This window comes from Sus scrofa, chromosome 2 (genome assembly GCF_000003025.6).
Source record: "Sus scrofa isolate TJ Tabasco breed Duroc chromosome 2, Sscrofa11.1, whole genome shotgun sequence".
Lineage (NCBI taxonomy): Eukaryota > Metazoa > Chordata > Mammalia > Artiodactyla > Suidae > Sus > Sus scrofa.
Window position 1 is genome coordinate 35,194,871 of NC_010444.4, and position 24,205 is coordinate 35,219,075.

Here is a 24,205-nt window from a genome sequence, read left to right on the forward strand (position 1 = left end):
TAAATGTCCTGAGAACATGTGAAATACTGCTTTTTGATAGGTATTAATAAGGTTTCCATCAGAAAGAGATGGGACTGTCAAAATAATTTTGAACAGTGTTAAGTGAGGAACTATTTTCCAAGATGTAGGGACTGTGAAGGAGGTAATGCAGTAGGTTAAAACTCTAACTATTTGAGACATGAAGGTATAAAAGAAAGGAGTATCAATAAATTCAAGAGCAGAAAGTTAGAGAGATATACCTTGGGAGAAACTGTAAACTTTTAAAATCCATGTACAGAGGGTATATAAACATCCTGGCCTCACTACCCAGCTCTCTTCCATCAGCTGCCAGCGATTCCCACTGGTAAAAGACAACTGGAAGCCAAAAGACAAAAGAACAAATTGATGCAGTTCATAGAATACCGTCTTATGGGGCACACAGCCGTGTAATGATGAGTGGAAAGTGGACCTGAAAGTGTAAATGAACAATATCCAGCATGGATGGCTTTTATTTTTGATGAAATATAAAGCAAGTGTGATGGATAATTTCTTGTGTCAACCTAGCTGGTTTGCTGTGCCCTGATATTTGGTATAACATTATTCTGGATGCTTCTGTGAGGGTATTTCTAGATGAGATTTACATTTACCTTGGTGGACTCTAAGTAAAGCAGACTGTCCACCATAACCTGGGAGGGCCTCATACAACCATGTCAAGGAAGAGTAGAACAAAATTTGAGTACCTCCAAGCAAGAGGTAATTCTACAGCCAACAGCCTTGAGACTTGAACTGCAAGTTCATTCTTCCCTGGGTCTTCAGTCTTCCAGCCTACTACCCTGAAGATTTTGAATTTACCAGAGTCAGTAATCATGTGAGCCGTTCCTTTAGAATAAATCTTTATATAGATAGATAAGTAGACAGAGTATATAAATCACACACACACACACACACACCCTATTGGTTCTGTTTCTCTGGAAAAACCTGACTAATATACAGAGATAATAACTTATTTGAAGTGTGATTTGAAGAGGAGGCATATGACATTTGAGGAGAGAAAATGAAGTACAAAATAAGCAACTACTTTATAATGAATTAAGACTGTGAAAACTACAAGATTGCAGGACTTCTTAAGAGCAGTAAGGGGTCACTTAAGATTGCTGATCAAAAATTCAAAGTGAGATCAATCATCAACTTTCTTTCATTTCACCCGTCACAGTCTCCTGCATTGGTACAGGCATAGGGAGACTTAGATTTAACTAAATTTGGGATTTAGTTATGAGTGTATGTCAAGGTAAGGAGATAAAGAAATATCCAAAGTAGTGATATACTAGGATGAGTGATGCAATCTAGGAAGAAAAAAAGAAGAGACACAAGAACATGGAGTGATTAAGGGACAATGAAATGGTTGTGCCATTAATGGATGTGTGTGTGGCAATTAGGGCCAAACTGACAGATAAACCAAAACCTCAAACAGCTGTCATATCTTTCATTAACTAAGAAAAGACCACATTGACAATAAAATAAATACTGTGTCCTGGTACTTGTTAAAAGCGTCTATCTAGTTGTTTATAGAAAGAGTGTCAAATATTGGAATAGACAATGTGTCATGCACATGAAGAGAACACATAAATGATGATTCTCATCCAAAACTGAAATTTTAACAGTTTTACATTTGATAATATAATTGTAAAAAAAAATTATTTAGAGGGAGGTCCTGTCGTGGTGCAGTGGTTAACGAGTCCGACTAGGAACCATGAGGTTGTGGGTTCGTTCCCTGGCCTTGCTCAGTGGGTTAAGGATCCAGGATTGCTGTGAGCTGTTGTATAGTTTGCAGGTGCGGCTCGGATCCCAGGTTGCTATGGCTCTGGTGTAGGCTGGTGGCTACAGCTCTGATTAGACCCCTAGCCTGGGAACCTCCAGATTCTGTGGGAGGGGCTCAAGAGAAGGCAAAAAGACAAAAAAAAATTTAGAATAGTCAGAGATAAAGTTTGGGATCTCAGTTTTCATTCCATGTGTGTATGGGTAGATATAAATATTTATTTGGACAAATACATACATATGATGTAATATATATTGAAATGATAGACCAATTACTGAGGATACCGAATAGAGATGGAGATAAAAATATAATTGGAGATGCATAAAGAATTATTCGACATGTAAATTCAATTTCTTGTTTCTCATCTCTTATTTTTACTTATGCTTTTTGTATGTTATGGTGCTTTAAGTGATTATGAAAACATTATAAAACTTTTTTCCAGAACTCTGTGTCCAATCCTAATTAACCTATCCTATTTTTGAGGTTTCTATGTAATTGCGAGATAGCATCTAGTAAAGGAGAATTAGTGAATACACCCAGGTTGTTCCACTCAAGGGGTATCTCAGCCACCAACTCTTGTGGTGATGAGGCTGTGCACACAGATAGGAATCGGTAGTAATAGGCTTTTCATAAAAAATGATTATGTTATGGAAAACCTAGAAGAAATGGACAAATTCTTAGAAAAGTACAATATTCTAAGACTAAATCAAGATGAAATAGAAAAGATGAATGGACCCATCACAAGAACTGAAATTGAAATGGTGATTAAAAAACTTCCAACAAACAAAAGTCCAGGACCAGATGGCTTCACAGGCAACTTCTATCAAACATTTAGAGAAGAGTTAACACCTCTCCTTCTGAAACTATTTCAAAAAATCACAGAGGAAGGATACTCCAAAACTCATTCTATGAGACCACCATCACCCTGATACCAAAACCAGGCAAAGATACCACAAACAAAGAAAACTACAGGCCTATATCCCTGATGAACATTGATGCAAAAACCCTCAACAAAATCCTAGCAAACTGCATCCAACAATACATTTAAAGGATTGTACATCATGATCAAGTGGGATTATCCCAGGGATGCAAGGGTTCTTCAATATCCACAAATTCATCACTGTGATACACCACATTAACAAACTGAAGAATAAAAACCATACGATCTTGTCAATAGAAACAGAAAAAGCCTTTGACGAAATCCAACACCCATTTCTCATAAAAACCCTTCAGAAAGTGGGCATAGTGGGAACCTACCTCAACATGATAAAGGCCATATATGACAAACCCACAGCGAACAGCATTCTCAATTGTGATAAGCCGAAAGAATTCCTACTGAGATCAGGAACAAGACAAGAATGTCCACTCTCGCTACTACTCTTCAACATAGTTCTGGAAGTCCTAGCCACAGCAATCAGAGAAGTAAAAGAAATAAAAGGAATCCAAATTGGAAAGGAAGAAGTAAAATTATCTCTATTTGCAGATGACATGATACTATACCTAGAGAATCCTAAAGACTCTACCAGAAAACTGTTAGAGCTCATCCACAAATTTAGCAAAGTAGCAGGATACAAAATTAATACACAGAAATTGACAGTAATTTGATACACTAACAATGAAAGAGCAGAAAGAAAAATTAGGGAAGCAATCCCATTTATCATCACATCCAAAAGAATAAAATACCTAGGAGTAAACCTACCTAAAGAAACAAAAGACCTGTACTCTGAAAACTATAAGCCACTGATGAAAGAAATCAAAGATACACAAATAGATGGAAAGATATACCATGCTCGTGGATTGGAAGAGTTAATATTACCAAAATGACTGTACTACCTAAGGCAATTTACAGATTCAATGCAATCCCTATCAAATTACCAAGGACATTTTTCACAGAACTTGAACAAAATATTTTACAGTTTGTTTGGAAGTACCAAAGACCCAGAATAGCCAAAGACATCCTGAAAAAGAAAAATGGAGCTGGAGGAATCAGGCTCTGTGAGTTCAGACTATAGTACAAAGCAACAGTTTTCAAAAGTGTATGGTATTGGCACACAGACAGAAATATAGATCAGTGGAACAGGATAGAAAGCCCAAAATGAAACCCATGCACCTACAGCCAACTAATCTATGAAAAAGCAGGCAAGAATATACCATGGAGAAAGGACAGATTGTTCAATAAGTGGTACTGGGAAAACTGGACAGCCACATGGAAAGGAATGAAATTAGAACACTCCCTAACACCATACACAAAAATAAACGCCAAATGGATTAAAGACCTAGATAGAAGACCAGACACTATAAAACTCTTAGAGGAAAACATAGACATAAAAGACAGCAACATCTTCTCAGATCCACCTATCAGAGTATTGACAACAAAAACAAAAATAAACAAATGGGAGCTAATCAAACTTCAGCGTTTCTGCACAGCAAAGGAAACCCTAAACAAAACAGAAAGACAACCCACATAATGGGAGAAAATTTTTTCTAATGAATTGACTGACAAGGGATTAATCTCCAAAATTTATAAACACCTCTTACAGCTCAATACCAAAGGAAAAAAACCAAAAACCAAAAAACAAACAAACAAACAAAAAACCCCATCAAAAAATGGGCAGAAGATCTAAACAGACAGTTCTCCAAAGAAGACATACAGATAGCTGAGAAACACATGGAAAGATGTTCAACATTACTCATCAATAGAGAGATGCAAATCAAAACCACTCTGAGGTACCACCTTACACCAGCCAGAATGGCCATCATCCAAAAGTCTACAAACAATATGTGCTGGTGAGGGTGTGGAGAAAAAGGAACCCTATTTCACTGTTTGTGCGATTGCAAATTGGTGCAACCACTGTGGAAAGCAGTATGGAGATTCCTCAGAAAACTAAACATAGAACTACCATTGGATCCAGCAATCTCACTCCTGGGCATCTATCCAGAGAAATCTACGACTCGCAAAGACACGTACTCTGATGTTCATTGCAGCACTATTTGCAATAGCCAAGACACGTAAACAACCTAAATGTCCATCTACAGAGGGATGGATCAAGAAGGTGTGGTACATATACACAATGGAATATTACTCAGCCATTAAAAAGAATGAAATATCAGCATTTTTAGCAGCATGGATGGACCTAGAAACTATCATGCTAAGTAAAGTCAGCCATAGAAGGAGACACCAACATCCAATGCTTTCACTGACGTGGAATCTGAAAAAAGGACAGACTGAACTTCTTTGCAGAACAGATGCTGACTCACAGACATTGAAAAACTTATGGTATCTGGAGGAGACAGTTTGGGGGGTGGGGGGATGTGCTTGGGCTGTGGGATGGAAATCCTGTGAAATTAGATTGTTATGATAATTATAGAACTACAGACGAGATAAATTCATTTGAATAATAAAAAAAATATTATGTTGATGCCCCAGGTATACCATAGTTAGGTCTGCTGCATTGAGAAGCTAGGTTTCTTAGCTATAAGGGCAATTATTGTATATTATACTGACTTTCTCATCTGTTTCTAACATACCACAAAGAAAATAAATGTGAGGGAAGGACCTTGCAGAGAAAATAAATATGAGTGGGTGTCATGAAAACTCTTACTAGAGAAATAAATTAAAAATAGTGAGAGCTTTCCTCCACAGACCTATCACTGCTCATGTTGATAGATACTTTTAATAAATATGAATGAAAAATCAGTTGACAATATTATGCGGTTTTGTCAATTAATTCACAATGATAATAATAAATATGGTGATTATGGCTAATATTAGTGAGATACTGATGCTAAGATGAAAGTTCTCAGCATTCTCCACGCATTTATATTTTCATGGTACATCTATGAGGTAGGTTATTATAGTTATCTCAATTTTATACTTGAAGAAAATAAGGATGATCCTCCTCAAATTTCTGAATTTACAACCAGTATACATTCAACTCAATTTCTTTTAACTTCAGCATCTTGAGTCATGGAAAAAAACAAGTGATATTTAAATACTGAGCTTTAGGTTTTGGAAGGTATGAAATAATCAAAAATAATTTAATTTTATAAGAACTTAATTGGCCAGAGTTCCAGAAGGATGGCCAATTATAGCTGTTGAAATAATAAGTTCTTTTTAAATCATTTCAGGGGATCAAAGAGCATAGGTCAGAGTTGCATAACTTGAATTAATAGGACTATTCACAGTTAATCCACTCATTCCTCAATTGTGTTGAGGCCTAAATTGGATTAGAAAAACTGTCAACTCTCTGTTTTAGTGGCAGTCATTATTTTCCAAGTGTACAATTCCTACTATGGAATGTACAAATAGCATCATTTTTATTATTCATGTAACAGTTTATCATTGGATATTTGATCTATCATAAGAATATCTAGAAGAAAATGTAGATGAATATAAAATTCATTCCAGGAAAGAGATGGGCTTTGTAATCATTAAATCAGTAATTACATATATAATAGCTAGCTAGTTAGGTAGTTACATGTCTTTAGGCAAGGGGCAGGTGTTACAAATAAGCAGCCACTAATATGATGTTTATCAAAAAAAGTGGTACCATGAGAAAATTTGTATATATACTGATTGGAAAGTAAGCATATTCTATTTACACAGGGTCAGGACTGTATTTGTTAGATAAGCTCATATATTCTATTTTTTCCCATGGTAAGATAATAGAACTCATTATCTTATTATTTTCTTTATCCCTGTTTTTTCTTTTTTTGTCTGTCCACAATCCTGTTTTGTTGTTTTGTTTTGTTTTTGTCTTTTTTTAGGGCCACACCCATGACATATGGATGTTTCCAGGCCAAGGGTTGAATTGGAGCTATGCCACAGCCACAGCCACACAACACGGGATCTGCGCTGTACCCGTGACTTACACCGCAGCTCAAGGCAACACCTGGATCCTTAACCCACTGAGCATGGCCAGGGATCAAACCCACATCATCATGGATACTAGTCAGGTTCTCTACTGTTGAGCCACATCGGGAACTCTAAGGGGTAGTTTTCATTTAGTTATTTATTTTTATTTATTTTTTCCAATACAATTGTAATTGGGAAATAAATTTACTCTTTAAAGTGTCTTATTAAATGTATAAATATATTTACTATGTTACTGATGAAGTCATAAAATATAAATCATGAAAAGCATAATATGCTTCTTCAAGACATACAATACAGTATTTTCACAACCCTGAGGGATTTGTGAGAGTTTACACAAAAAGGTAATTATGTACCCAGTGGCAGTGAGCGACAAACACTCCCACCAAGCAAACATAAGTTAATACAAGGGTGTACTCTGCCATGACCCTTGACTCTACCTAAAGGGCTAAAGCTTAAAGTTTATAAGCACAAACTCAAATAACTGCATTTGAAGAATGTTTATAGGATGTCATGTCTAAGATTTCTGTGAGTTACAACCAGTGCCAACTTGAAATAATACAACCACACAAAGAGCCTAGATTTTTGAGATTCCAGCTTTTCATCTGTGAAAGGAGGATGGTGGGCTAGACACTGTTTGAAATCTTGCTTATAGGGCATGTAACATCAGTTAAATAGAATCATAGCCATAATTTTATTATAAGATATGATTTCTTTATCTTAAATAAGTTTTTTAATCTTTATTATCATCATATTATAGTAACATGTTAGGACTGAACTGATCACGAAGATCATCTTGTCAAGCTCATTAAACTTCCTAATGAAATGTCAGACTCTTCTGCCGATACATCATTAATACGCCGAGTAAATACAATGTCTTCACAGGTCACAGGCTATTTAAATTACTCAGTTAACCATTTCCAAACAAGGTCCACACTTTAATAATTCTCATATTGACACTTATAATCATAGCTGGCACACCTTTTAACACATCATTAATCATAAAACTACCTACCTATTCAAGCTTTTGATTATTAACTTCTTTGCTCCTTCCTCCCTTCTTTTCAGCCTTGAGGAATTTATAGGGTAGCAATTCCTTAGAGAGTGTAGCATTTTAAAACAGCCGCATTAAACAGAAACTAACCAGCAATGTGATGGAAGTCACACCAGAGAGACAGATATCATTTGTGATGGCAGCAGATGAGGGAGTCAATCAACTTACACGGGAAGGGTCTGAATTCCATTGCCCAGAACATAGTCATGTAGACCTGACTAACTGCAAATGATGTAGGAGGCTAGTAAAGATGACACTTTGCAAAGTACACCTACATTTCCAGCTAAAGATCATTTATTTTGGTACCAAATAGAAGACTGAGAGGATGGCTATTGGTGGACATATGGCTGTTTCTATCATACTGCCTTACTTTAAATTATGCTGATGACTGGGAGAGGTAGTGAGTGCAGACAATATGTAAGTAGAACTAATACATAAAGAATACAATACATAAAATTTGTGTACTTAGATCTAGAAAAGTGTAAAACCCTTGAGATTGTCTATAAAAACTAGTTTGAGATATACAGCAAAAAAAAAAAACACTTATCGAAAGCAAAACATCTTTCAACAGCCAAACATACCACTATTACTGCAGCACAAGAGAGCGCTAAATTATTTTTCTCTTTTTTATGTACAAATAATGCAAAATGCATACCAGCACATTCATTCTGGTATGAAACCTTCCTCCTCAAACTTGGAAAATATTAGAATCTCATTTGTAAATACAATATCAATTAATAGTTGAGGTTTTATATATTTTTTTCCATTTAAAATCAAAATTGGTTTATTTTTTAATCATATCTATCATCTCTAACAACATTTATCAGGTAACTTTGAATGGCAAGTTATAAAAATTCTGTCAATCTCATTTAGGAAAAAAGGGTACATGTAACTTTATTGAAAGCCCCAGAGTAACAGTTCTCCATCATATCAACAGAGGTATGATTATATCTAGAAAGAAGGAATCCATGGATATATGAGAGGTGTGACATCCAACGCAACGAAAGCAGCTCTACGAAAATTATACAGAGAGGTTTATTTTCTCATAGCTATGGCAAGAATAGGGAGCTTACCTGCATGTGATGTTTAGAAAGATTAAAAGAGACAGCTATTTAGGTGGTTATTTTCACATTTACTTCAAAGTCAATAGTCACAGGGCTGGGAGAACAGTAGGTAGAGTGAGTAAAGCACCTTCAAAGGAGAGGGGAAATTGAGTGCTTAGTTTCTTTTCCAGCTCTATGAATTTAAGCAACTTGAAAAAGTCTCTAAGATTTTAGTATTCCTAATCTCTTCCTTCCATTTCAGAATGTGTTTTACTCAATGGCTGGACTGTATAAAGATTAGGTGAAATCATGTATACAAAAAGACTTGCCAACAAGAGGTACAAATACACATGTGACCTGTTAGCCACAGGCGTGACAATGACAGTGGCAGTTTTTATTTCTTGGTGAAAATGTTTTCTATTATAAAAAATATATATAGCTAGGAATAAAACAGTGAATAAGAACTTACTGAATATCTACTATGTGATAGGCACTGGGTTCCTAAATGGTAGTAGTAGAGATGACACAGAAGGAGGAAAAGGATGTGGAGGAAGAGAAGGAGGAGGAGGGCGAGGAGGAAGAGAAGGAGCGGGGAGAAGGAAGGAAGAAAATGTTAAAGTGAGGCAAGTTATACAGCAGAGGACTGGGAGAATACATGCTTCAGAGCTGAAGTTCCCAAATTTGGATCCTCCTTCCTAATATTTTGGAAGACTTATTTTCTTGTCATTATAAAATTATTTAAGTCCCTATGACAATATCACTGTATGTATTGGCTGTTTTTCCTATCTAACATTCAGTCCTAATAGCACCTCAAAATCTAGTAGTGAGGAATTATTTTTGTTCATAGTACATAGTAGACCATTTAGTCAATTGTCTTAGTCTTCTTTAGCCAATAAGAGTACATGAGACTAAAGTTAAACTGTGGAATGTCCTCTCCACAACTGCCCTCAGACCATACTTTTAGTGCTACAAAGACACCTCTTGAAGATTTCCCTTCTCAGTTGTTTAGTTACCCCTTCTACACATTGCTCACCATTCCTGTGCATTCTTCATATGAACAATGAGATTCCTTTTACCTAAGTTTAAGAAATGCAGATGGACAAGCCTATGGATCAAGGGGTCATTTCAACTTGCAAATCTTATTATATAAAAAACTTTTTGTAAGACTACAGATGCCATTGATAGTGGTTCCTCTCATGGATCTTGGCAAAGTCACTTGAAAATCTTTTGCAAATAATTCATGATTCTAGATACTACTAAGAATATCTATGATTCATGGGAAGAGCTCAATTTATCAAAATTAAATTGATTGATTCTAACCCTCATGAATGACTGAGGGATTCAAGACTTCAATGCAGGAAATAACTGCACATGTGATAGAACTTACCAAGAGAACTGGAATTAGAAATGAGGCCTGAATTTCTGTAATCTTATGATAAAATTTTAGTGTATGAAGAGTTGCTTCTAATGGATGACCAAAGAAAGTGGTTTCTTGAGATGAAATCTACTCCTGATGAAGATGTTATGAAAACTGTGGAAATAACAACATAAACTTAGTTGATAAATCAGCAGCAGGCTTTGAGAGGATCGACTCTAACTTTGAAAGAAGTTCTGTGGATAAAATTTTGTCAAACAGCATTGCACGTTACAAAAGGATCGTTTATGAAAGGAGGAGTAAATTGATATGGAGGCATATGGAGGTTCCCAGGCTAGGGGTCCAATTGGAGCTGTAGCTGCTGGCCTACACCACAAACAGCAATGCCAGATCCAAGCTGCATCTGTGATCCACACCACAGCTCACGGTAACACTGGATCCCTAACCCACTGAGCAAGGCCAGGAATCAAACCTGCGTCCTCATGAATACTAGTCTGATTCGCTTCCATTGAGCCAAGTCAGGAACTCCCAGTCTATGTTCTTGGAATCAAGGCTATTTAAGGTGTAAAGGTGTCATGAAGGGGAAGAAATTCATTTTTTTTTTTTTTGAGTTGGGGCATTAAGGATGGTCAGGCACTAGGTCCCTTTACTAATGTTGGATACATGATGCACAAAGGAGGGATAATGGCTTGAAGGAAGGATTGAGAAGCAAATAGAACAAAATAGTGTATCTCTGAAGATTGAAAACAAAGCAGTTCTCCCATTTCCTTCTAGGTACAGAGATGAAGGAGATCATTTACCTAATATTATATGACTAAAGCTTCCCTAGTGCCATTTTTATTAAGAATTTGAATGTAGCAAGTAAATAGAAAATGAGAAAACTAAAGATCCTTAATATGTTTGGAAGGAGGGTGAAATTATATACAAGGGAATATTAATAACAAAGGTATAGTGATACAAATGAATCATGTATGACTTGAGACTTGAAATGATTAAAATATTACTTAAATGCTCTGATCTGGGGGTTAATTAGAAAATGAGTGAGGATAACAGGGAGCAATAGAAGTATTTGGTGGTTTTCTTTATTCATTTTATTTTATCAGTCCAATATCTAGACACTCTTTAGCAATGAACCTTTCTTTTCTGTGGGAAATCCATTTCTGTTTTGTGTTGGATTGCTCCCATCTAACAAAAGGATAGAAATGTGACTCAGACTTGGCCTAAGTGCCCCATTTCCCCTGTCCAAGGTGACTGGCTCAAGCATGCAAAACAATTTAGGCTCTTCCTTGGGATTTTTCTCCTTTTGCAGTCTGAAAAGATTTTCTCACTTGTCTATTTCTAAACTGGCAGACTATTAATCAAAAAGTTCTGGGACTTCTTGTCAGTTCTCCACTTCTGCCATATGGAGAGAGACACTGAGAGACGGAATGAGATATTCCAAAAGTTAGAGAGGTAGAGTTCCGTCTTACCTTGGGGTATTTTTATTTAAGTGAAATATTAAGTTTTAGTGTTTTTGTTTATTTAGAACTATTTCTAAGCAAATATTTTCTTGTAATAGTACTGCGTTTTTTGTTGTTGTTTTTTTGTTTTGGCCATGACTGTCCATGGATCAAACCTGGGCCACAGTAGTGACCCAGGCCACTACAGAAACAACACTGGATCCTTAACCCACTGTACCACAAAAGAACTCCCATAATATTGCTTACAGATGAACAAATTTTACCTCAGAACCCAATGAAAGAAATATAATGATGATAATATAGTTTCCATTTGTTAACAGCTAAATATCTAAATATATGCTAAAAGTCTTTCATGCACTATTTTCTCATTTACTAAATAATATTCAGAGGTTCTTAAAACTTATAAAATAGTGTTTACAGAAGTTATGACATTAAGAAATCAAACTTTCTCCTTTACTGAGGAACGACAGGAAACACTAGATATTCTTCTAGCACATAATGGAAAAACTGACCCAGAAGCAGCCACAGGTAAAAGATATCATTTCAACTGAGAATTATTCCTAAAATTGCATGTAATGTTGGCATATACCCAACATTCTGAAGCAGGAAATTAGAACTTGGCAGAATTAACTGATTGCAACAGTAAATAAAATGAGATTTTATGTAGACTGACATCTCCTATAAGACATCAGTCCAAGTTTCCTTTAGAAACACCAAGTAAAAATTCTATGTCCTTAAGTACTAGAAAATTTGTTGAGTAATTCCATCAGAGAGTGGAACTTTTCAGATATATTTTTTGATTTATTAACCTTTGGCTGAGTCAATAAGTTTGGCTACTCCAACCCCTTTTTATAACACATACAGCATCGATTTGGGGACTAAAGGCATATATTTTGAAAGTCAAATGGCCTGAAATTGGATTTAGCTACAATCATCAAAATTAACTACTTTCTTCACACCAATAAACATTTAACAGTCTTTTCACCTACAAGGAAATTTTTGAAACATTAGCCTTTTTTCATTTTTGCTTCCTTGATGATGAAAAAGTAGCCATAAGTTCTAATCTCTTCATTTCTTTCAAAACCTACCCCTTCAATGATGCAGATAGTGATCACACTTGAGTAGGTCATTGAGTTCCTCTGCCCCTTTAAGTATTTTACTATAAAATGCTTTTCAATGTTTTTATTGTAGATATTGTATGCAATTTATGTAATTATTGATATATGGCACACTATTACTTGTTATACAATATTTAATTCCATTCTTTACATTCTCCATGATCAGAGATTGTTTTGTATAATTGAAATTTAATAATATTCATATACCCCAGGAAATAGCAAAATGTGGAGACAATGTTGGGAATTAAGTTATATGTTTATTCCACAAATGAATATATAGATAAATGAACCTTATATATACAATCTAAACAAGTAATATTAGACTTCTTCCATAGATAGATTTATATTGAATAAAATCTTTCCTTTTTCCCCATTAAAAAACTGGCTAAGACTTATATACCTAATAAAATGTTCCCTCCTTGTCGGTTCAAAAAAAAGAAAAAGCAAAGATCTTCAACTGGAATATACAAAATGGCATAAATAATAGAGACATTTGAATAGTATCATCTCAAAATTCATGTCCAGCTGGAACCTCAAACAGTGCTCTTATTTAGAAAAGTGTTTACGCGCATGTAATTAAATTAAAATCAGGGTTTTGCAGGATTGGTGTGGATCCTAAATCTAATAACAGGTATCTATAAAGAGGAGGAGAAAACCCAACATAGAACTGGCGATAGGAAGATGGAAATGCAGATTCTTGACAAACAAAAGATTGTCAAGGATTGACAGAGAGCGCCAGAAAGTAGGAAGAGGCAAAACTGGAAACCTAGATTATTCTATAGAACCTGCAGTGGGAGTGCAGCCCTGTGGCACTCTTTCTTTCTTTTTTTAAATGGCTGCACCTGTGGCATGTGGCAGTTCCTGGGTCAGGGACTGAATTACCACAACTGCAGTAATGCTGGATCCTCTAACCCACTGTACCTGGCTGGGGAGCAAACCTGAGCCTCTGCAGCAATCTGAGCTGCTGCAGCTGGATTCTGGGCCCCCAGCACGACAACAGGGACTCCCCTGTGGTGATGTTTTGATTTCAGACTTCTGGACTTCAGAAGTGTGAAAGAGTTCATTTTTTATTGTTTTAAGCCACTCAACTTTTTACAGTAGCCCTAGGAACTAGTACAAATGGGTTATAATAAACTTTAAATACTAGTTACACAATTAACCAAAATAACCAGGTGACTAAGATTTCTCAGAAGTAATCACTTTAAGGCAGGCAAACCAGCAGGAATAAAGTATACATGTTATAATGAAATTATCTGAAAACATCCCAGGCTTGCCCTGGACTCAGTATATAAGAACTCAAACTCATGCCCCTATTTCATCTTCAGGAAGGCATGAGAATCCATTTCAGAAGGATGACCCCGAAGCACTCTATCACATTATGACATATCCCATCATCTTCACCTGAGTGTGCAGATTGAGGCAAGAAAATGGAGTAATTTATTTTTCAGAAGATTTACAGGCACAAGTATTGACCCCAAATGGGTTTTCTTCTTAAAATTTACTAGAGTTTTCTCTAGATCAGATGTTATTGACCTTTATTATTATTTTTGGTTTCAGTCATAGTCTTTCCCTGAAAATCTACATCCTCTCCTGTAAAAAATACACTTCTGCCCCTATACTTGTTTTCTGTCAAAACTTGTAATTTCAGGAAGGCCAGAGATTCCCTGATATCTTTCAAGGTCTCTAACTATCCCTATTGTAGAGAATAGCAAATTAAGGAAACTGACTTCAATATCCATATTTGGACAGTGTCCAAATATGTTTATTCAGTTTATTGAATTCATTGGTGCTATACATAAAGTCCTGGCCCTGTAGGTTTTTGTTGTGTGTGTGAAAAATCTGAATTATAATATTTTAGGCAATGTAGGATTCTTTTCTTTAAAACTACAATACTGCCAGTAACTCTGTACCTCTTGTCTACCCCATCCTCCTGTCTCTTCATTCTCAATTTTACATTATTAGTCCTTTCCTTTATGTGGGGGGGCGGGGAGGGTATGCCCCTTCAGCATGCAGAAGTTCCCAGGGCATGGATTGAACCTGTACCACAGCAATGACAACGCTGGATCCTTATTCCACTGAGCAACTGGGGAACACCCAGGGAAGGTGGGCTTCTACCTTAGAAGAGTCAACATCTAGTTGAGGAAATAATTCATCTAAAAACAAAGCTCAAATCACATGATAAGGATAGATAGGCAAGAGGCCATGTATACACACAAGATACTGTAACAGATACACATGCACAACTGCATACTCTATCAGTATTATTTAGAGCATGTCTCTAAACTACTCAGATCCTCTAACATATACTAAAGCTGATTACCAGAGACCCCAACCCTCTTTAAGAAAAGCTGTTAATACAAGCTACCAAATTTTGGAACGATGTTTCCACAATGTGAAAATTCTTCAGTTTTTACCCATATTCCCAGGGAAAAATTAAAAATAAATAAATCCTTTATTTATAAAATAAAGAGAAATAAACAAATCCTTTCTCCCAAGGGCAGACATGACTTAAGCTTTGCTAATCAGACATGATCTCCCCCGACTTGCCCACCCTTCTTTCCTTCTTTCCTCTTTCCTTTCTTCCTCCCTTCCTTCCTTCCTCCCTCCTTCCCTCTCTTCCTTCCTTTCTTCTCCCCTCTCTTTTCCTTCTCTTTTTTTCCCTTCTCTCATATTTTTACTCACTGACTTATTATAGACTATGTTTTAATACTAATCTAACTCAAATATTACCAGTTATGTATTCCTTTAAAAGGTCCTGAACATTATCAAACTCACACAATCTCTCTTCCCTTCCCTTCTTTTCTATCTATTCACTAGCTTAATATAGCCTATATTTTAATACCAATCTAATCCAAGTATTTCCAGATAGGTATTTCTTTAAAAAGTCCTGAATATTATCAGACTTACACATTTCATTAGGGAATATCAAACTAACCAGAGATGCTTGTCCCAATGCCAAATTTAATATTTCAATATCTATATATAATCCTACTCTTCCCTTGAGCCTTTCTTATGTCTATAACGAGTATAGACAAGCATATTTTGTCCTAGGGGAAACAATGAATAAAATTAAAGAAAATTAGAAATGACAATGGAGAGAGAGTGTTATAAAATTGCAAAGTCAAAGAGCATTCTAAGCTTTGGAATCCATAAAACTGCCTTTATTACATGATGATGCAGTTATGGAAGTCAGAGAAGGAAGGTTGAGTTTTAGTTTTTGGTTTTTTTTTAATATCCTGGTGCAGGTTTTTAATATTTACTGTAACCATAAAATATCCAAATATAAAATGCAAAATAAGTAACCAAATGCAAAAATGGATTACATAAGAGACATCAGAATTAGAGACAGATTAGGAAGTTACTAAAACAAAAAAGGTGCTATAGCTACTATAAATCAATTTTTACATTTCTTATACCCTGCAAATGCGTACATTAAAAATGTTGTACCAATGAGAAAATTGTGATGGGGAATGCCACTTACTATGTAATTCTATAATCATAATATTAATACAATAATGACCATAGTGATAAAAATACAACCACACTCTAATATTTTCTAGCATTCCCCCCCCCAAATCATACTCATTCTTTTGCAGTCTTATACTTAGGATTTACTCTTTTCTCTTGAAACATATATCCTAAAGGGAACTGACTTCCAATAAAGTACATTATCATCAGAATTAAATTCTGATACATAATTTTACTGATCTCTTATTTTAATAGTATAAAGTCTAGAGTCTTCTATATACTCACCATTTGGTGATATAGCTTTGTATGGTAAAAAGCAATTTTTAAATGTTTTGAAGGCACTAAACCACTACTATATACAATAAAGGGAGCCCCTTTTGCCTGTTTCTTATGTCCTCGTATTATAAAAATTTCTCTAAAATTTTATAAGGCTTTCCCCTGATTTCTTCAAGCCTTAACATGTTGGGAAAAATTATATAAAAACCAACATAATTTTTTAAACTTAATTACATCATTCCACATTTTATTTCTTGCTAATAAGGTGATCTGGTAGAAAGAAATACATGCTGTGGCAGAATAGATTGGACTTGAATGTTCCATGAAAGTGAATATAAGGAGAAAAGCAGAAGGCCAAGACCCCCCTTTTTTTTTCTTTTTGCTTTTTAGGGCCCACTAGGGGCATATGGAAGTTTCTAGGCTACGGGTTGAATCTGAGCTACAGCTGCTGGCCTATGCCAGAGCCATAGCAAGGTGGGAAGGAGCTGTGTCTGCGATCTATACCACAGCTTGTGGCAATGCCAGATCCTCAATCTACTGAGCGAGGCCAGAGATCAAAGCTGCATCTTCATAGATAGTAGTTGGATTTGTTTCCACTGTGCCACAATGGGAACTCAAGACCACCTAAATGTTAATAAAGCTTCTGTGAGTAACAACAACTGCAGACACAGGTGTAATGTGGCGTCCATGTGAAGACAGATACCCTTAGAGACAGATAAAATGAAGGAGACTCAAATACTCTGATTAACTCGTAGCTACTCTCTTTCCAGTCTCACTCTTTATTTTCTCTGTAAAAAACCCTACACTTCCTTTTCCTCCTGTATTCCCCCTTTGCTGTCCTTATTTTCCGAATATTCTGCAGTGGTCTTTCCCAGTTATGAACACAGTCTTTGAATCATGGGCTCCCATGTATTCCATTCCAAATACAACTGCCTGGATATAAAAATAAAAATGCTTTCTGCCCTACACAGCATTTGCTTAGTAATAAAGTCTAAATATTTTCCCCCTCCAAGGGATGTGTTAAATCTTAAAAAATTAAATCTCTAGTTGCTAATGCAAAAGTGCCTTTTAAGACATTTGCCTTCACATATGAAAAAAAAAATGCTGATGTTTCTTTAATAATGTTGCAAAACTCCCTTCTTCTACTGGGACTTTCCAAATATCCTCACTCAGAAGAAATCATTCAGGAGACTTAAAGCTTCTCAGAGAAATCCCTTTATACCTGTATGGTCTTTCTTATCTCTTTGCATTTTGTTTCTATTTTGTTCAATCGATTCACTTTTTTTTTTTTTAACTCCTGAACAAAACATCTTTCAAGTAAGCGGTATCTAAATAATTTTACTATGTAGAGTATGGATCAATTTTTTGTTTAATCTCTATAAACTGATCATTTGTCAAAATAATAAATCTAAAATTTCAAGGAATTAGTACAAAGGAGTCAAACTGAAATCATACAGTGGATAAAATATGTTCATTATCAGGTTTTCTTAGAGAAGTCAAAGCCTTTTTCAGGTTATCAATCACCGTCTTGCAGATTTACAATATGAATAAAGTAAATAGCTAATTTAATTATAAAACTTACATTTGGCAGCCATGGCTTCTAAAGAGTTGTATTACCTTTAGAATTATTCTCGCCTATACACTTAGAAAAATAATATTAAACTTTGAAAGTATCCTCTCAGAGCAAGTATTTTTTAGTCTTCACATGCACTTGTTACAAATCATTTATAGTTTGATTTTAAAAGGGATTGCTCCTTAGTCGAATTCTAGAATTAAAAAAACTTTCTAATATTAAAATTTAACTGATAATATATATATATAGAGAGATATAAATTAGCCCACAATCCTCTCATTATTCAGCAGTTGGTTTCATATTGTTGTTGTACTTTCTTTACTATTTAATACTGACTTTAACATTGTTTAAAACATTCCTTTTGTCTTAACTGATCCATAATAAGTTTGTAACTTGAGTAATCTGGCCTTCTCACTGAGACCCAACGAATAAGAAATTATCTAGTTCGCCCAGTATTTTGATAATTCTGGTTTGCTTATATTTCCACCATAAATAGTAAATCTAAGAAGATTTAGGCCTCAGGGAAAACACTGGCAAGTTCATTCCATTAGACTTTCTTAAGAAGACTCAGAAGAAAAAAATCATTAGGAAGAAATGAAAACACAATAGAATCACAAGAAAGTCACTTAAAAGTTTTCCTGTTTTCCTTTCTCCTGTACATATTTTGTATGTCTGATAATTTTAACATCACAGTCAGAGTTCAAAGGCTGAATCTTGACACCAAGGCATCTATAAATTCTATTTTCTAATCTGCACATTAAAAGTGAAAACAATTTAGGAATAATATAAATTCATCTGATATTGAAATGTCTCAAAAAATTGAAGAAAGGAAGGAGGAATGAAAGGAAGGAAAGAAGGAGCGTAAAAGAGACTAGTAATGATTAAAGCAATTGATTTAGGATTAAAAAATCAACCTTAGTAGGACTGATCTCTAAAACGTATCATTAATTAATCATGATTTAATAGTCCTAAGAAACTAATTGCATTCAAGGAAAAAAAAGTAATTTTAGAAAATAAAGTAGTTCTATAACAAGTAGACAAAAACTCAAAATAGAAAAAAAGCACACAGCATTTTATAGGATCTTTACATTTTATAGGCTTAAGGAAAGTGCTTACATCTTATTTATTTATGTTCAAATCTATATTACTCTCAGATTATCTCATAAATTTTTCTCTCTAGATTGGCTTTTTCTAGCATGAAGTCTATTTCTAACTAGCTTTCATCTTCACTGCCTATTATGCAATTTGGTAGACAAGTATATTTACGAAATACAAATAAATGTTTAATGGAGTTCCCATTGTGCCTCAGCAGAAATGAATCTGACTGGTATCCATGAGGTCACAGGTTCGATCCTTGTCCTTATTCAGTGGGTTAAGGATAAGATGTGCTGTGGCTGTGGTGTAGGCCAGCAGCTACAGCTCCAATTAGACCCCTAGCCTGGAACTTCCATATGCCCTAGGTGTGGCCCTAAAAAGACTAAGTAAATAAATAAATAAATGCTTAATATTGACCTAAAAAAATATAATTACAAGGAAAGTGAACTGGAGATATGAACTAACAGCATTATCAGATATATGTCAAAGCAGGAATCTTCTGAAATCCTTTTCCTTTTTTTAAGGGCAGCACCAGCAGCATATGGAGGTTCCCAAGCTAGGGTACAAATCAGAGCTACAGCTACCAGCCTAAACCCCAGCCACAGCAAGCCAGATCTGAGCTGGTCTGTGACCTACACAGCAACTCACAGCAATGCTGGATCCTTAACTCGCTGAGCAAGACCAGAGATCACACCTGCATCTCATGGATCCTGGTCGGGTTCATTACTGTTGAGCCACGAAGGGAACTCTTGAAATTCTTAACCTTAAAGTTCCTCTCTATGAATATATACCTAAAAGTTAAATTAGCATGTGATTAGTGTTCCAGTGCTTATGGCAAATCAGTATGTATGTTTGTGTGTATCCTTTGACTTACATAAAATTTCTCTGAAATATAAGTCTTACCTCATTCTGAAGATCTCGGATCATTTTGTTCTTTCTTTCCATTTCAGTCTTTAAAAAAGCAATCTGAAAATAAATAGAATATTATGTAGACATTTAAAATTTGCTTCTATAACTTTTATAAATTTACTTTCATGATCTTTGAGGTATAATAAAATGATTATGTCTTTGTCAACAAATATTGAAAAAAAGATTAAATTTTTATTAACCAAAAACTTTTATTGCTGATTTATAAGTATATACATTAATTATATTAAAATACCCTTTTCTTACATAATAAAAGATAGTTTAAAAAAACTGAGAAATACATTATGACTGTGATTCTCTTACCTGTATAAACTTTAATTTTTAAAAATGTTGTTCTTGAACAAACAAAACTAATTTCTAGAGTTGGGTCTAGGAACCTCTTTTCTTAAAATATTCTCTGAATAATTCTGACATATGGTCAAGTTTGAGAACAATTATGTACTGATGCTTCTGACCTCAAAAGCATGGAATCTTATAAATACTATAGCATGGAACCTTATAAATCTATACCAAAGAAACCATGATATTTCCTCCTGAATATGATAGTCATAGAATCTGTAACCTTAGGCCAGCTATTCGAATTGCATTTGTATAAACATAGTATTCATCTGCCTGATAACTTTAAAAAAAGTCAGTATAGCACAGTAAATAAAATTTGGGACTTCATGCTCACTGAGGGTTCACTATGTATATGAAAATATGACAGTGAGTTAATACTTGTAATATGAAAAAAGAATACATACACACACACACGCATATGTATGTGACTGGGCCACTTTGCTGTACAGCAGAAATTGACACGACATTGTAAATCAACTATACCTTAATAAAAAGAAAATAAATAGAAAAATTAAATTAACCAAAACCGCTACAACAAAAGAGACTGAGTAGCAGAAAAAGTAGGAATATGGAGTTGGCTTTTCATCAAGTCAGTGGTTGGTAAGATGTGTACTGGAGACAGACTTTGCTGAAGTGGCTCCCTCTGCAATTAAATCTTAAGTCATCCATTTGCATTACAAAACGAAAAGCTAACAGTCAGGGCTCTCAATACATGTACCTAAGCAGCTATTGAGCACCAGGATGTTTTTATATGTTACATACTTATCTTTAGTTTGGGTCATGGATTATTTAAAGTCATTTTGCTTGTATGAAGAACCTGCTCTAAAACCAATACCATTATTTTCCCTAAATCCTCCTATTTTGATGCTATTTATGATATATTCTCCATAATTAACACCTACTTTAATTAACAGTGTAATTAAAATATACTGCAATGTCAATAATATAATTATTTAAATGATAAACAGGGAAGGAAAAACTTTAGAATATTCAAACATTTAGGACCTAAAATACATTCAGAATATTACAAAGTTACAGAATTTTGAAACAACTGGTCTAGAATCCCAGCTTATTTTAACATCTCTGGAAAAATTAGAATTCCTAGAAGATATTTATAAAATAATTTTTAGAGACAGAAAGTATCATTTATTTACTCTGAGTAAAGAATGGATAAACGTAACAATTCTTCATTCCTAATGAGAATCAAAGCTTGAAGCTAATTCTTTCCTTTGGACCAATTATGTCTCACTTAGGCAAGTTAAGCCATAAAAATTAACAAGAGTAGTGAAATGCATCCAAGAAGCATTAATATCATTAATTACTCTGGTTACACCTAAGAACTCATTTTTTCTTGCTGTAATTTAGGTTTTTCACAAGTTTGAAAGATTTGCCACTCCATTATCTCTTAGAGATATAAACATGCTCACATGGTCATAAAAAGTATTTTCTAAAAGAACTGGATCAAGACAGCTTTACTGCTTTTTCAATTTAATTTTCCAAACTTTATGTTCTCTTATATTTTTGTGATTTAAAAGCAATATCACATTTAATCTTTATAGCATTTTACTATGGATTAACTAAATAAAATTGGTATTTTAAATATCTTTTGAATAAAATATACAATGTTTTCATGGAAGAAGACACAGTAATTAGATACATAATCAAGGGTAGCAATAAAATTATCTGCACTTAAAACTGAAACAGCACAATATTTATAGAATTAAATCCTAGTGTTTCCCTCTATTTGAGAGTGAGCAATTATAATGATCTTACTCTTCCCTTCTTATCCAACTTTCAATTATACCAACTATAATAGCCTTCCGAGCAGAAAAAATAATTACTGAATTTATTTGCAACAATTAAAATATATATTAATTTAATGCTTAGTTAATTAGAATCTTCACATAGGAAGAAAAATCACAAACTGTTTGAGTCTTTACTAAAGTTTAAAAGTCATGAGTCCCAGTAACATGAAACCTGCCTTCTAGATGCTACCAGAGACATATTTTAAAAAAGTTTTTGTTAAATTATCATTTTTGTTAAACTTTTTGTTATCTTTTTTTGGATTCTGACTTAGAATGATCTATGTCATTCAATTCAAAACATAAAATGTGGACCTGCTGTGGTGCAGTGGACACGAATCTGACTAGGAACCATGAGGTTGCGGGTTCAATCCCTGGCCTCACTCAGTGGGTTAAGGATCCGGTATTGCCATGAGCTGTGGTGTGGGTTGCAGATGCGGCCCGGATCTGGCATTGCTGTGGCTGTGGCGTAGGTTGGAGGCTACAGCTCGAATTAGTCCCCTAGCCTGGAAACCTCCATATGTCTTTTTTTAGACAAAAAGACCAAAAAAAAACAAAACAAAACAAAACAAAAAAAACCCAAACCAACAATAAAATGCATTCCCTCCAAAAGATAAGTTTTCTTTCTGTAAGGTGTTTGCATTCAGTGATTTCATTGATTATGATGATATATTTTGTTCATGTAGGCTTTGTTTTTAGATTGTTATATCTACATTCATTAGTAGAATAGCTATTAATTTAGACATAGATTCATTCACTGATTTTGGAACCGTAAGTGATGATGTTTATAAAATGAGATGACTGTCAATCATTTTCTATTTTCTAGAAAATATCTGCCTATATTTGAAATCAACTGATCTTTGAAAATTAGTAGAAGGCATCATGCAAGCCTTCTAGCCCTAGAACACTTGGGAAAAGAGGCCTTTTTGCACAACAAAATTTCCACCATATTCAGCTATTCAAGTGCTGAATTTCTTCTTGCAGAAATTTAGTTATTTTATATTTATTTAGGAATTTACATTATCTGTGAACTGTTTCTCATAATATTTATTTTATTTCTATAAAATTATTATAAATGTTCTGCATGTACTTAAGAATACAGTCACTTTGTTACAGATTTCTATATATACCTACTAGTTTGTTACTATCAGTTGTATTTTTAAGATCTTTGTATTTGCCAGTTTCTCCTTTCACTTATAGATTGATGAACATTAAACTGATTTGTTAAGTAGATGTAAGTTTACGATAGTTATAGCTATAATTATCTCATTTTATTTGCTCATTTTTATTTTGCTATCATATGTGCTTTGCTATACATTGTATTTTTTTCCATAAATTCTATTTGCCAGACATTAACATTGCTGTCAATTACGTATTTATTTTATGTTGTTTTGCATATATATTCCTATATTGCTTATTTTAAGTGTGTGGTCTTCTCAGTTGTTAAATTAGCACATTTGATTGTGTTGCTATAATTTCTTAATTGCAGTTATTCTGTCTTTTAAAAATTATTACTAGATTTAACCCACTTAAATTATTGTAATTTCTAATGCATTTATACTTTTGCCATCAGCAATTTTTTGATCACATTTTTTTCAATTGGATAATATAAGTATTTTTTTCTTTTTTTTTCTTTTTATTGAGTAGTTCGAATTTAGTTTAGTGTCTACTATTTACTGAATGCCATATATACTTTTTTTAGGGAAATTATGTATATAATTTTAATTTGAATTATTCCCCAAATTCTGCAAGTAAGGAAATTTGCAGAAGTTAAAGAATTTGCTCAAATATACAGGACTAGTAGATGGCTCAGTAGGAACCTAAACTCAGAATATTCTTATTCTGGAGCACATGTTAGGTTATGAATAAATTTATGGAGTTTCTGGTTTAGTAGAAAAATTTCCCTCAAGATTCAATATTGTACATTAAGTAAAGTACTACAATGATTCTGAGACAAGGGTAAGGCTGACTCCTTCCCAATCATGCATCCTTTGTGCCACTTTTCCC

The 24,205-nt window shown here is 34.4% G+C and overlaps 1 protein-coding gene across 1 annotated transcript in view; it reads right to left on the reverse strand.

The window, feature by feature from the left end:
* LUZP2 (leucine zipper protein 2) overlaps positions 1 to 24,205 on the reverse strand; it is a 533,060-nt gene that overhangs the window by 263,756 nt on the left and 245,099 nt on the right. The window contains exon 5 of the mRNA XM_003122913.6: positions 20,034 to 20,096. Coding sequence (XP_003122961.6) covers positions 20,034 to 20,096 — 63 coding nt within the window. The remainder of the gene's footprint in view (positions 1 to 20,033; positions 20,097 to 24,205) is intronic.